The sequence below is a fragment of the Arachis duranensis genome, chromosome 5, assembly GCF_000817695.3.
Source record: "Arachis duranensis cultivar V14167 chromosome 5, aradu.V14167.gnm2.J7QH, whole genome shotgun sequence".
In the NCBI taxonomy this organism is placed as follows: Eukaryota; Viridiplantae; Streptophyta; class Magnoliopsida; order Fabales; family Fabaceae; genus Arachis; species Arachis duranensis.
Window position 1 is genome coordinate 22,789,806 of NC_029776.3, and position 13,714 is coordinate 22,803,519.

At 35.2% G+C, this 13,714-nt stretch overlaps 1 protein-coding gene across 1 annotated transcript; it reads right to left on the reverse strand.

The window, feature by feature from the left end:
• Positions 1–11,387: 11,387 nt before the first annotated feature.
• Positions 11,388–12,866, reverse strand: LOC107488797 (F-box/kelch-repeat protein At1g23390). Its single transcript, XM_016109573.3, has one exon. It carries the CDS (start codon positions 12,763–12,765, stop codon positions 11,647–11,649), a length of 1,119 nt encoding a protein of 372 aa, XP_015965059.1. The 5' UTR covers positions 12,766–12,866; the 3' UTR covers positions 11,388–11,646.
• Positions 12,867–13,714: the final 848 nt, after the last annotated feature.

The following is a 13,714-nucleotide window of genomic DNA, read 5'->3' on the forward strand; positions in this document are numbered from 1 at the left end:
ACATAAACAGTGCATATTTAAATTTAAATCAAAGAATGTTGATGTATTAGGAACAGGAATTTAGAGAATTATAATGAATTCTCTGAAATTAATGAAAGTTTAATCCTTGAAACAAAAGAAAAACAAGAGCAAGGTCCAAGGCTCTGAGCATCAATGACTAGGGAGGTCAGACATAAGTAAAAGCTCAAAGAGTTGTTTCCCTAGTTACATGCTTGTGGTGTTCTTATGTCAAGTAATCCTTGAGACAATAACATTTAGTGTCGAGATCAATTGCAGAGTATGCTAAAGGCTTTGAGCACCACTGTCTGGGGATAATAATATAAAAAACAACAACAACAAAACAATAAATAAATAAATAAAATTATTTAGAACTTAAAAAGAGTTCCCCAGTTAAGTGCTTGTGGTGTTTCTATATCAAGTAAAGCTTGAGACAAAATATTTAAAGTCACGGCTAGGCTCAAGGTGCAAAGCACCAATGAAAAATTGCTGTGTTCAAGGATTAAATTGAGTTACAAAAGATCAGAGAATTCATAATATTATCCGGATTCTAATTCCGAATTACAGTGACATCCTTCTGATTCAAAGGAGAGTGAGATGCCAAAACTATTCAGGATTGCAGTTATAAACCCCACTATAAGAAGAAACATGAGCTTAATCGAACTCTCATTCTCATGCAAATTCACATCCTAAGCTTATATTAGTTTTGGTTGCTTGAGGACAAGCAACAATTCAAGTTTGGTGTTTGTGATGCGTGAGCATCTTTCCTATCTTTTCCTAGTGAATTTGCATCTAAATTGTTGAGTTTAATAAAGAATTAATTATCTTTTAGCCAATATGGATGCTACTTTGAATCTTTTGTAATTTTGTTTATTTTAGGTAGCATTCGACTAGATTTGATGGAGTTTCTACAACACAAGAATCAAGGGAGATAGCTGCGAGGAGCGACGCGTACGCGTGACTGACGTGTGCGCGTGATTTAGAGCTTCCCACAGCGATGCGTACGCATGATTTGAAGAATTTCACAGTGACGCGTACGCGTGACTGACGCGTACGCGTGATTTGAAGAATTTCACAGCAACGCGTGCGCATGACCGATGCGTCTGCGTGACTTGCGAAGAAGACCAGCGACGCGTACGTGTGACTGACGCGTACGCATGACTGACGCGTACGCGTGACATGCGCCACGTGCAGAAAATGCAGAAACCATTGGGGGTGATTTCTGGGCCCCATTTTAGCACCCAAGTTAGGCACGGATCTAGTGAAGTCAAGTGGTCCCCACGTTACAAAACGCGGAGTAGTTAGTTAATTCTAATTTAAATTCAAATTTGATTTTTAAATAGGAAAAGATATTATTTTTAATTTTAGATAATTAGATTTTAAATGAATTTGGATTAGTTATAAAAAGGGGATTCCATTAGGAAATTCTAGACGAATTTAGATGCCATCAGATTGGAACTCTGTATATTTATCACAATCCTAGTTTTTCTCTGAACCATGAGCAACTAATCCTCCATTGTTAAGGTTAGGAGCTTTGTCTATTTGTATGGATTGATTTTATTATTTTTTCTATTTTAATTCATGTATGGATTTATAGTTTAAGAATTGTTTTCGCTCTTTATCTTATGAATTTGGGTGGAACGCAAGTATGACCCTCTTTCTATTTGAGTTCTTGTAAAACTTGGAAAAGCTCTTTACTTGAACAATAGCTTGAAAATAATTTCTCCTAAATTTTAATTATTTGGATTTAACAGGATACGTGACATATAATCCTCTTATTTTTGGGTAATTAGAATTTTTGTGGCATATAAACTGGAATTTGAACTTTACCCTCTAATTGGAATTAATTGACCAAGGCATTGGCAGTTGATGAATTTTAGAGGAGACTAGGAAGGTCTAAGGAATTAGGGTCTAGTCACAAATAGTTTGCCATGAATTAAATCTTGCATGCTTAAAATAGTTAGTAAGAAAAGTCAATCCATAAAATAGATAACTCTGAAGCCTTAACTGTTTTCTCCTATATTTTATTTTCAACTTAATTACTTGCTGCCTTCTGATATTTTGAAGTCACTTTTTAAACCTTTTGAACATCTCAAAACTATTTTCTGCTTGCCTAACTAAGTAAATAATTTAACCATTGTTGCTTAGTCCATCAATCCTTGTGGGATCGATCCTCACTCACCTGAGGTATTACTTGGTATGACCTGGTGCACTTGCCGGTTAGTCTGTGGTTGTAATCACCGCACCACTGCTCATCCATAGACCAATACCTTGTTGATACATATACCATTCATACTAGCAGTAATGTGTAGAGGTCAAAGATACGACTTTTACTTTTCAGTTGGCTTTTTGAAACATCCCAAATCTTCCTCATCACATACAAAGGCAAAAGCCTCTTCATCTTCCGTATCATAATCTTTGCTCAAATTTCCTTCATATTCTCCCAAATAATCTGTTGGTATGATAAAGATAGTGCTCACTATATCTTCATCTCCTTCATCGAAATATTCCTTATCAAGGTCAACATCTTTTTTCTTAACTTCATTCGAGATGATTGCAACAGACTTGCCCTTCTCTATTTTAGCTAGAGAAGGAATTCTTTTAGGATAAGTTTTTTCATCAGACAAAAAAATTATATGGGTATGAATAGAGGGAATTGCCCCATTGTCTGTTGAAGTTGATGGTCTTCCTGACACCATTTGACGTGCAAATCTTCCACCTCGATTTCCTATGGCCCTTCCTCGAGGATACGGGTAACAACCTTGATTAAAATATTGATGCTCTCTTTGAGGCTGACGTCTATATTGAATATCTTGACTGTGAAATTCTTGGCAATTTTTAATCCATTGAACTCCCAAGGCTTGTGATAGACTCAGTGATGGAGCAAAGTTTCCTTGAACATTTCGAGAACTTTGGCCTTCCTGCCTTTGAGAAGGTTGCCTTTGATGAATTTGTTCTTCTTTATGATCCAACTCTTTTTTCATTCTTTCTTTCTAAAAAATCGCTGCAGCTTCAGCGTCGAAAATAGAATTACATCGAGGACATAAAAAAACATCTCAAACTTTTAATTTATGTTGTATCAAGAATTATAGCAATCCTTTACCCACACCAAGATATACTGCACGCACATTGGTCTCAAAGTCTCCTAAAGCATAATGGAACTCATAAGAGGTAAAGCCAGAAATATTGACCCCCATATAGTGAGGCTCGGCAAAGTTTGCTCCAGCGTCAAAGGAATCAGTATCAACTTTCTTATCTTTTTTACCATCATCAAACTTCAATCTTCCTTCGATAATTCCTTCTTGAATTAAGTCCCTGAAATGGACACAATTATTAGTTGAATGCCTAGTTGTTTGATAAAATTTACAATAAGGCTTTCCTTTCAAATCTTTTATTGATAGCAATGTCTTGCCTTTTGGAAAAACCAATTGTTTAACTTTATGCAACACATCAAATAGTTGTTCCAATTTTAAAATATCATAACTATATTTTTTTCCACTCTTACATTTCAAATCATTAGATTTTTCAACATTTGCAATTTTCTTAAGTAAAGAACAAACATAAGGTGTACTTTTCTTTAATTCAGCCAAATCAACTTCAGAAAATTTAACATCAGACTCTTCACTCGAAAAACCCATTTCCACACACGACACCTTTTCTTTCAAGTAAGAAATTTACTATTATACTTTTTCTTACTTATAAGTTTTTCTTTTACTTTCTGAAGAATTTCTACTTGACGAACCCTTTCAGCAAAATGATTCAAATAAGGTACATGTACATTGAGCAATCTTTGACGCATATAATATTTTAATCCCACGGTGGCTATTTTCACCACTTCACTTTCAGGAAGTGAGACACGACATTGACTTTGCGCATTCTTAAATCGAATCATAAAATTATCGATTGACTTTTCATCATCACATTTTAAAGCAACTAAATCCATGATTGTCATATTCAACTCACCTCTATAAAATTGAGAATAAAAAACACTTTCTAACTGTGCCCAAGTTATAATAGAATTAGGTCTCAAATTTGAAAAACCAAGTAAAAGCATTCTTCGTCAACGAAGAAGGAAAGAATTTTATTTTCAAATTCTCATCATTTGCCAAGTTGCCTAATTCTATCATATATCGAGTAACATGCTTAGTAGTCGATTCACCCACTTCTCCAGCAAACTTTGTTATTATCTTAGGATTGTTAACATCGCTAGGCAATTCTGCCATCTGCACTATAACAAGAAAAGTGAAAACAAAATATGCTTGATTCATAAATCCCACATTGATTCTGACTCTATTAAGAATATCTTCAACTATTCTTGTCACTTGATAATGTTTACCTCGTTGATTAATACGCATCCTAGCTAACACTTCATCTGTATTTTGACCATGCCGAACTATATAATTCAAATCTCCACTAAGATCCATATTATTATCTCTATTCCTAAGATTGTTCTCCAAATCTACTGGATCTACTCCGTTTCAATGATTGCCTTTATTATAATCAACTATTCGAGCAATTCGTTCTACTTGTCTAGCCAAATGCTCGAATTTTGTTTCATGATTAGCCATCATGGGGTTCAAGATAGTAGTCATCTATTGAGTCAACAAATTGACTAAATCATGATGACTCTTATCGACATACTGTCGAACTGCTGCCATCAAACCTATACTATTCGATGTCGATCCTACCTGATAATCGCGGGAGAATTCAAGATGGTGCATTGGTGGTTAATTATTAACCGCTCCCTGTACATTTCTAAATCTAATTGGAGGCACAAAACCACTCGTGGGGGGAGTGTAACTAGGAGAAAAACCAAAAGGGGGCTACCTTGTGTTTACAGACGGTTGTGTTTGTGTTTGAGAAGTCTATGGGTGTTGATTGTGCCCATTCCCTCTAAAGGTGGATTAATAACTACCACATTTTCTCCAAGCTCAACTCCTGGGTTTTGAATGCTACTTTCTGTATATGATGCCAATTTTGCAGAAATTTGAGCAACTACTACAGGAAATGATCATTCGTAGATGATCTAACATTAGCATTAGAAATTTCGTCTGACATACATACAAGTTTTTCACTTCTAAGTTGAATAAACTAAATTATTACCAAAATTTTGGCACACTTTTCAAAATTGTCCCACCGAATGTACCATTTTGTTATACAGATTTTTTGCAAATCTGGGTTGGTACGATATCTAGTGATCTGGGAGCAAAACCTACTCCTCCTTTGTGAGTACTAGTTTTTGAAAGTGCGCCAAAAGATCCCAATTTTGGACGAATAAAGAAGAAAAGGAAAATTTTGAAATGTAAATAAAATTTAAATGACTTAAAACTGAAATTACAAAGAGTAAAGTAAACGACTTTAAATTCAAAGAAAAGCGATAAAATGCCTTCAATGTGGTCAAAGGACTTTGAATTCAAATACAAATGCGAAATTGTAAAGAAAAAAGGGAGATAAATTTTGCAGAAAAGATAAATTTGCGGAAAATTAAAATAAAAGTAAAGACTATAGAAGGAATCGTACAAAAAACAATAAATTTTGAGCAAGATCAGAAAGTCTCTAGGGATGTGATATTGCAAGAGCTTCTTCTGAAATGAATTCTATCCGCTATTCCTTCTAAACTTTGTCTATTTATAGCCACCTTCAATCAATCAAATACAATCATGTGCTCTATAGATGAAGAACTAAGTATAATTGTTTCGCCACATAAGTGATGCAATAATCGTCATTAATTGTCTCAATTACTAGTCATTCCATTGCTTCGATCGTCAAATCATGTCTTACACAAACCTTTTTTTATCAATCCTCTTTGCTCATCGATCAACACCTTTGATAAACTCGAAAACCTGCTTTTGTCGATATATTTAGTACCAACTTGGATTTATTTCGAACCAACACTAGGAACGTAGACTAAAACTATAATAATATTTTTTTTTCAAAAGTACTCATTTAAATTTTCAAATTCCAAATATATCCTTCAGTCTCTATATTTATCTTAAACTAAATATGATACTGAGACATAATTCAATCCTATATATTTTACACTATACACAATACATTTAGTATTTGTCTCTTAGTCGCTATCTCACTATCTCTTCTAAACACATCCTAAAAGTTGAAAAGGTTATTTAACTATGCAACTAATATTCTTTCGTAATCGCATTAACACATTATAAAACCTTTTGCATTAAGATCTTACGAAATGGGTCTATTTGTTTGAAACGGTACTATTTTGTAATAAAGGGTTACGAACAAAAGATTTTTTCCATTTAAATTGAGCCATTTTGTAACAAAGAGATGCGAAATGAGTAGTACATTTGGTTTTACAAAAACCACATGTGGGATTGTGAAATGAGTAAAAATTTTATCTCGTACCCCATCTTGACGAAGCTACATACAAAGAGATGTGTTCTTGTGTGGAAGGATGGATCTCCTTGATGGTTCTTCTATACAACTTACTAGCACTTTGACAAGAACAATGATCCTCAAGTAGGAAGAGTTATTCCTCGGCTAAGGCAGAACAGTGAGTATGGATACCTACAAAAGGCACTCTGACGCTTAAGTCAGTGTATGAGGCTTTTGATAGATTTAGAATATACCTCTCTTGCTGCTTAGAGTACATATAGTAATGGGTATTTATCAAGAAAGTTGTTCATAATTTTACAATGATATAACAATGGCACAAGAACTCATATATATGTTTATGTATTCAAATGCTAAAATAGATCATAATACCTTTAATGGGGTAATATTTACACATAATATGCCAATGTTGATGAGTTTGTATCCAACTAATAGTCTTACTAAGTTAAGACCTTTTACCATAATTAATTATTTGGATCATCATAGTGAAAGTGAATTTCTAAAATATCATATAGGTATTCGGTTTAACTCATTAGTTGAGGATTTCAATATGCAACTTATTAGCTCGACAACGATTTGCATGTTTCAATGATGTCAATTATCATAGCCAAAATCCGGAGTAATGGAGTATATAGTTATACATTTAAGTTGAAGATGTTATGGACAGCTTAAGTGGTTCAATCTCGTAGTTGGAAGTGAATATTTATATTCTAGTATCAACACTCAAGTACATGATTATCATTACAATGATATTTATGTGGATTTTGTCTTACAGGCGCTTTTGTAAGAGGTTAATATTTTTTTTTGCCCATATTAATTTTTCGTTTGATGAGGATGAGAAAATTTTGTCTAGTGGTAACAATGATGAAGAAGTTGTTTTAGATAGTTAGCCAATTCCCACTCTAAAATTGACACAACCTTTGGCAATATCACTACTTCAGTTTGCCCACTCTAATGGCTAAACTACAGAGATTTCAAGTCATTATCTCTCACTCAACTTAATTAGAGGTGATGTATTCCAGAAAAGATGTTGTCCTACAAAGCACTTTTTCAACATCAGGTAAAGTAGAGTTTGAAGTTGTGGTAAAAAAATTTTCATCAGTATATCGATACTATTTACTGTATAGGTTGAACAGGGTCACAATTTCAATTTTTGCTAGTTTCAGAAGTATAAAACATCTTACCCCCTTGTGAATTGCCTCACACATATATATAGGCTCACAACCAACGGTAAAAGCTAATATAACAAATTTAAATAAACCTTTAAAAGATTTCACAAGTCCTTGCTCCTTGCATTTTTAGTCACACAAAAGCCTTCACTATTGTATTCTCTCATATGATTTTAATTTAATCCAAATGTATTATTCGTTTTGTAACACTTTGTTGGTGGAATAGTCATTTCTGTGGAAAAATCCCTTATTCGCAACCCTTTATTGCAAAGTGTTGTGTAATATGTTAATATAATATAGTATTGCGAAATGATATATGTTGTGTAGTTGCACAACTTTCCCAACTTTTACGTATGGTTGAAAATATTTGTTTAAATAAAAATCAGAAATAGAGAGAAAGTATAATTTTATATTCGAATTAGGAGTGAACTACTTGTAGAGAGTTAGCGGCAAAAATTAAAGCCTAGTCGTGCTCAAGAAGCGAAGAGCTATAAAGTATAGTTTTTAGACTCTACTATATTAGTGTTATAAAGCTTAGTCGTATGGTTTCAGACTCTACTACGTTAATGGTAATTTTAGAAGTGTAAATCACTCAAAATTTTATACTTGTTACATTATTATAATTAAAAGAACAACACGTGCGTACGCGCGCGCGTACACACTATTATTATAATAGTTACAAAACTTTGACAACACTTAAAAAGTGTAGTTAAAATTAAGGTCATTCTTTTTTATTATTTTGCAACACTATTTAATTTGAAACTCAAAAGAAGAAACGTAAAAAGTGTGAATAAATTAAAAGGTATTTTCAAATAGTAAAAAAGTGTGACCATAATCCACTACAAAAAAAATGTTGAGTACCGTCGGATTTACTGTCAAATTTAGCATCGTAGAGTAGCGGCGGATTTACCGACGGTAACCACGTCGAATTCATAAAATTTTTTAATTACCGGCGGATTTTATTTTCCAATGGTAAATCTGCCAGTAATTTTTGGAGGAAAAATAAATCAAATTGGCGCGTCCTTTACCATCAGGTTTATAATCCAACGGTAACTCACTTTAGTGAAACGATGCATTTTGGTGACCTGCAGTGGCTTATCGTCTACAAATTTTGACAGTAAATCCAATGTTAGAAGTGGCGTAAATTCAAATCACGAACTCCTTGAGACCACCGCCGTCGCTACCCCCTCTCCTATTGCCGATGCTTCCTTCTTCTCCTTCTTCCTCTCCCTCTCAACGCCGCCGCGGTCCTTTCGTCCTTCTCCTTTTGCCCTTCTCAGCCTATAGTCTCCAGCTCACCCTCTCCTCTCTATGCCAGGACCAAGCAGAACAGGGCAAATGTAGTCCAGCTCCTTGCTCCGAAGGCTCACGACCGCCACCTCTAGTGCTGGCAACACCACAGTGCCGTCTCCTTCCTCCTTCCTTTTTTGTTGTTTTCTACATCCTGCATTCGAGGTTTTGGGTTTGAACTCTGTTTTTTTTTTCAAATTCTGTTAGTTAGTTTTCGTTCATTATATTGATTTAATTAGTTTAGTTATTTTAATGTTCTATTTTAGTGGATTTAGGAGGTTAGGATAGTTCAATTTAGGTTTATAGGTTCTGAATTATTGCTGAAAGTGTCTGTAACTATTTTGAGTTTGTTGATTGAATTAATGGAGAAATTGCTGCTTAGTTTATTTGGTTAATTGTTTAATTGTACTCATTTATTGTATTAATTATTATTTTGTTGTTTTACTATTTTGAATTAATGAGACTACTGTCTAATAAATTTATGATCAACACTGTTGACTTTTTTGGTATCATTGATGTTGAATTTTATGAATTGGTGTTGCACAGATTACTTGTTAATGTTAAATTATATTGTTTATGACTTTGCATGTCAAATTTATGTAAATATGCCTCAAAAAGCTTTTTAATGAAAATTTTGGTCAATCCCTTGAAATTTTGGTCCAACGACCAATAAAAGGCGTAAAACCATCGGGCCTAAAACTCAGGAACCGCTAGAAGATCCATGACTGGAGGAGCTGCAATGGAGCGGCCAACTTAACTACCTTCATGTTGATTACACGGCACAATCATCGATATAACTACGAGAGAGCAACGGATCCCCAATTGTAGCTGCCTATGTCCTCTAACCTGATTATAGGGGAGTCTTTTGTTCCCCAAAATAAATGTAAAGTTGTCGACATACTTTTTTTTTAAATTCCAAATGATCTCTCCCTACAGCTGCAAATCAAGATCCACAAGAAATTGGGGAGTGTACCAGAGCCATAAAGCCCTTGAATAGTGAGCAATAAGATAGAGTTATATGGATGTTTGATGATCACTCAATTTTCCATAAAAAAATACTTGGAGGTTAATCGAAGCTACTATGCCTTGGTTGAATTAAAACCGGAGATCTTTATAAGAAGAAACTCAGTCGTGGACCGATTTCGACCCTTTATTAGAAGAAAACGGAGGAGCGATATTGTTTCTATTAGAAAGGCTACGGTAGCCACCGAATATGCATACGTGTACCAGACTTGTCACTGAAGAGCTGCGTCGATAATAGCATCATGATGTACACTCTCGCGTACCTCCTGACTGTCTTCTCGTCTGCGCCCTGAGGAAGGTTACTAAATGTCTCCTGCATCCAAGTGCACTTCACAGTAAACTTGTCGATGCAGTCCGCCGGAGGCAACACACCTAATAATGCATATAATGAAATTCTAAGCAACTTAATATCGCAAAAAATAATTTTTTTCTTAAAGAAAATAAATTTTATTCACTAACCTCTTCATGGATGAAACTAGTAATATGGGTAACTCCGTCCAATCGATAGATATGATTCGGATCGTCTTCCATTTTTGCAGTTTAAATTTTGTGATTTTCTTTCCTCACATTTCTTTGGATGGTACGTTTAGAGGGTGAGAATTTGGTGAAATATAATTCAAAATAACTGAATTTAAATTCTATATATAGGTAAATATATACTAAATCAAAATTAGTGAATTCAATTTACTATTACTAAATTGAATTTAATTAATTCGATTTATTAAAAATATAAACTATGAATATAAATGGAAGCACCTAATTTTAATTTATTATGATAGTTCAATTCAAATTTTAAAAATAATAAATCAAAACTACTAAATTTAATTTACATGCAAACCTAATAATTTAAATTTATTAATTCAATTTAACATTAGAATGACTAAATCGAATTTTAGTGAATTCGATTTATATATAAATATCAATCAAAACATGTAGATAACATTTTTTATTTTATGATATCTATGTAAAATTGAATCTCATCTAATTTTTTTAAGTGATTTGCCCAACAATATATATATATATATGTGGACGTCCCTTCGCTTCTAGAAGACACTCCTAGTCTTAACATTTATGTCGTGTTGTGTTGCTCATTGGTTTCAGTCAGTACAAATTCAACACACACACCACACCATCGTTTACTTTGAAAAATCTGTACCTCTTCAACCGACAAAAAAAATTAAATTCATGTTTGAGGAATCTGTAGTTCTGTACACGGAGCAGAGGGTCGAACAGGGTTAGGGGGTATGGAAGTGCCGGAGCGTGCATTTTCACGTTCTTACTCGCGTTATGGACTATTTATTTCCCTTTCTAGTTTTTGTGTATTTTTATCTTTTTATTATAGAAATGTCTGTAGTTGTTTTCACAAAATTTTTGTGTTGATCTCACATGAGATACGTTAAAAAGATTTTTTTTTAAAAAAAATTATCGGTAGCTTTTTAAAAATTCGTTAACATTTTAATTACTAAAATATTTATTCATCTAATATTTTTTATTTAAACATAAACAAAGATTAATTTCTCTTTTAGAAAATACTAATTTTCCGTATCATTGATGCAATCGATCACTTTCAAAGAGTAAATTGCAATACATAAGCGAGTGGCTAGAATGTAGATAGAAGATAAGCACTTGACCAATTCTATCCAAAGCACCAACAACAAAGAGATAAGATTATTAATCACGCAAACCACTCTGAATTGAGTGAATTCGGAATTCTTGCACCTAGGTCACGTGCAAGTCACATCACTCTGATAAGATCACGCGCAACTCACAAGCCACAACTTTTCAAGTTTCTTTCACAACCAGAAACTCACACTAGCTTCATGCAGAATCTTGGATTCTCCGTAACCACCGCCCGCTGCACCTCCTGTAAGCTTACGCCACCGCCACTAACCACCATTCTCTTCGTCAAATCCCCCGCAGCAACGTTCCTCACGCTCCACCACTCGCACCTGGCCCCGACCTCACAAACCACCACCTCCTCCGGTTTAACCGGGTTCATAACGTAAGCAAAATTCCCAACCCAAGTCACTACCACCGAACCAAAATCCCAACCTCTCATGACCTTCTCCGCCATCTCATTCGGCATCTCTCCCACTTCCTCGAACCAAAAGCCCGAACCCGAACCTAGTTCCCCTTCCACGGACCACAATTTCACTCTCTTCGAGTTTTCCGCGCCACTCATCACCCCGGCCACCGTCAATTTCCCCGCTAGGATTCCGGTGAGGCAATAGAACACATTCTGATCCGGGCGAAGATCGTACGGTCCGTTCCACGTGTCAGAAAATGGATCAAACGAAAAAGTCACGCCGGACTTTTTCTCCGTCACCAGCATCTTGTCACCGACAACGGCGACTGAGAGCCACGTGGACCCTGCAGATCCCTTCAGTAGCTCAGGCATGGACTGGCTCGTGTTCCAAGCGCGTGCCTCCATGTCGTAGACTTCCACCGCGTGTAGGTCGTCCTCAAAATCGCACGCGCCTCCAGCTACCACAACGCGATTACCCACGCGCGCTACGACTGGGTCGGTGCGCCACACGCTCGGTGCTGGCGCGTTGTGCCAGGAGACGCGGAACGCACCTTCACTATCCGTGAAGGCGAAGCCCGCGGGGGTTAGCGTGTAGAGCAGAGTTGATTGGGATGATTGGACGGCGGAGGCGTGCTCGATCGACGGTTGAAGATTCATTTCAATCCAGACGCGCGAGCGGGGGTCGTAGGCGTAAGTGGCTGTCACGTGAGGATCACGTTTACTCTGTGTGAGGATCGTGAGCCATGGCTTGATGGGGTTAACGTGTGCCAGGGAGGAGGATACAGCGTGGTTCCATGCCCTTGACACGTGATAAGCCGGTACGAGATGGATTAGTGGCACGTGCGAGAATATTGCCTCTAAGATATCCCCATAAATAGGTGCTTCTGCTGTTGCCGCCATTGATTTAGAAATATGGATTATAATGAATAGTCGAATAGCTTAGCTTATAGCTCTGCTTATTTGAGTTGTGTGTAATGTGTGAAGGAGAGAAGATAGGATTCAGTGTTTATATAGTGTGGGAAAAGAGGAATGAAAATGATGGGTTCAAACATTGTCCAATGGGTGTGTGACATGTCATATTTTCATTGGCTTAGTCTATTTAGTATTTTGCCACAATGCATCCAGCCTTGAGATTCCTTGTTTCCATAGGTGTAAGTGTAGTCACTGTAGTGTAATATGAACAATTATATAGTATATGGAAAAATTTTAGATATTCTAGTGTTCTAGTTGTTTTAATTAATACTTTTAATTATAAAATTTTTTATAATGTAAATTAATAAAAATTAATTGTTAAAATTATTAAAATATTAGTATTTTATAAATATTTTAAAAAAATCTATATACCTTGAATTAATTACTCAAAACAAAAAAAAAAAGAAAAAAAGAAATGTTACAATAATGCATACCTATAACCACCACATGAATCATAGCCTTATAGGATATAATATAAGCAAGTCTTACAAAACAAGAATTTTACTTGTTAAATGTTGTTGGTTGGTGTTGGGAAGTTGAGACTTGAGTGGGAAAGCAATGTCCAACTAATGTTAGAATAAACCAACAAATTAAAGAATATTTGGACATATCTTTCTTATGTTGGTAAGGGAATCCCATTTTTTTCTTTAAATCATTACAGTACTCTGTGATATCAATTTCAGTCGCTGCCATAAAATAGAGATGAAGTTAAAGTTAGGTAACCTAGCTTACTTGTCCCATTGAAATTGAAGGTAGTTAACTTAGTATTTTATTTAGTAAAAAGAAGCCCTTTGTTTAATTCAGGCCTAAACAAGTTGATGATCTGATCCACATACTAATTTGAAATGGATTTGAAATCATATTCAAGATTGTTACG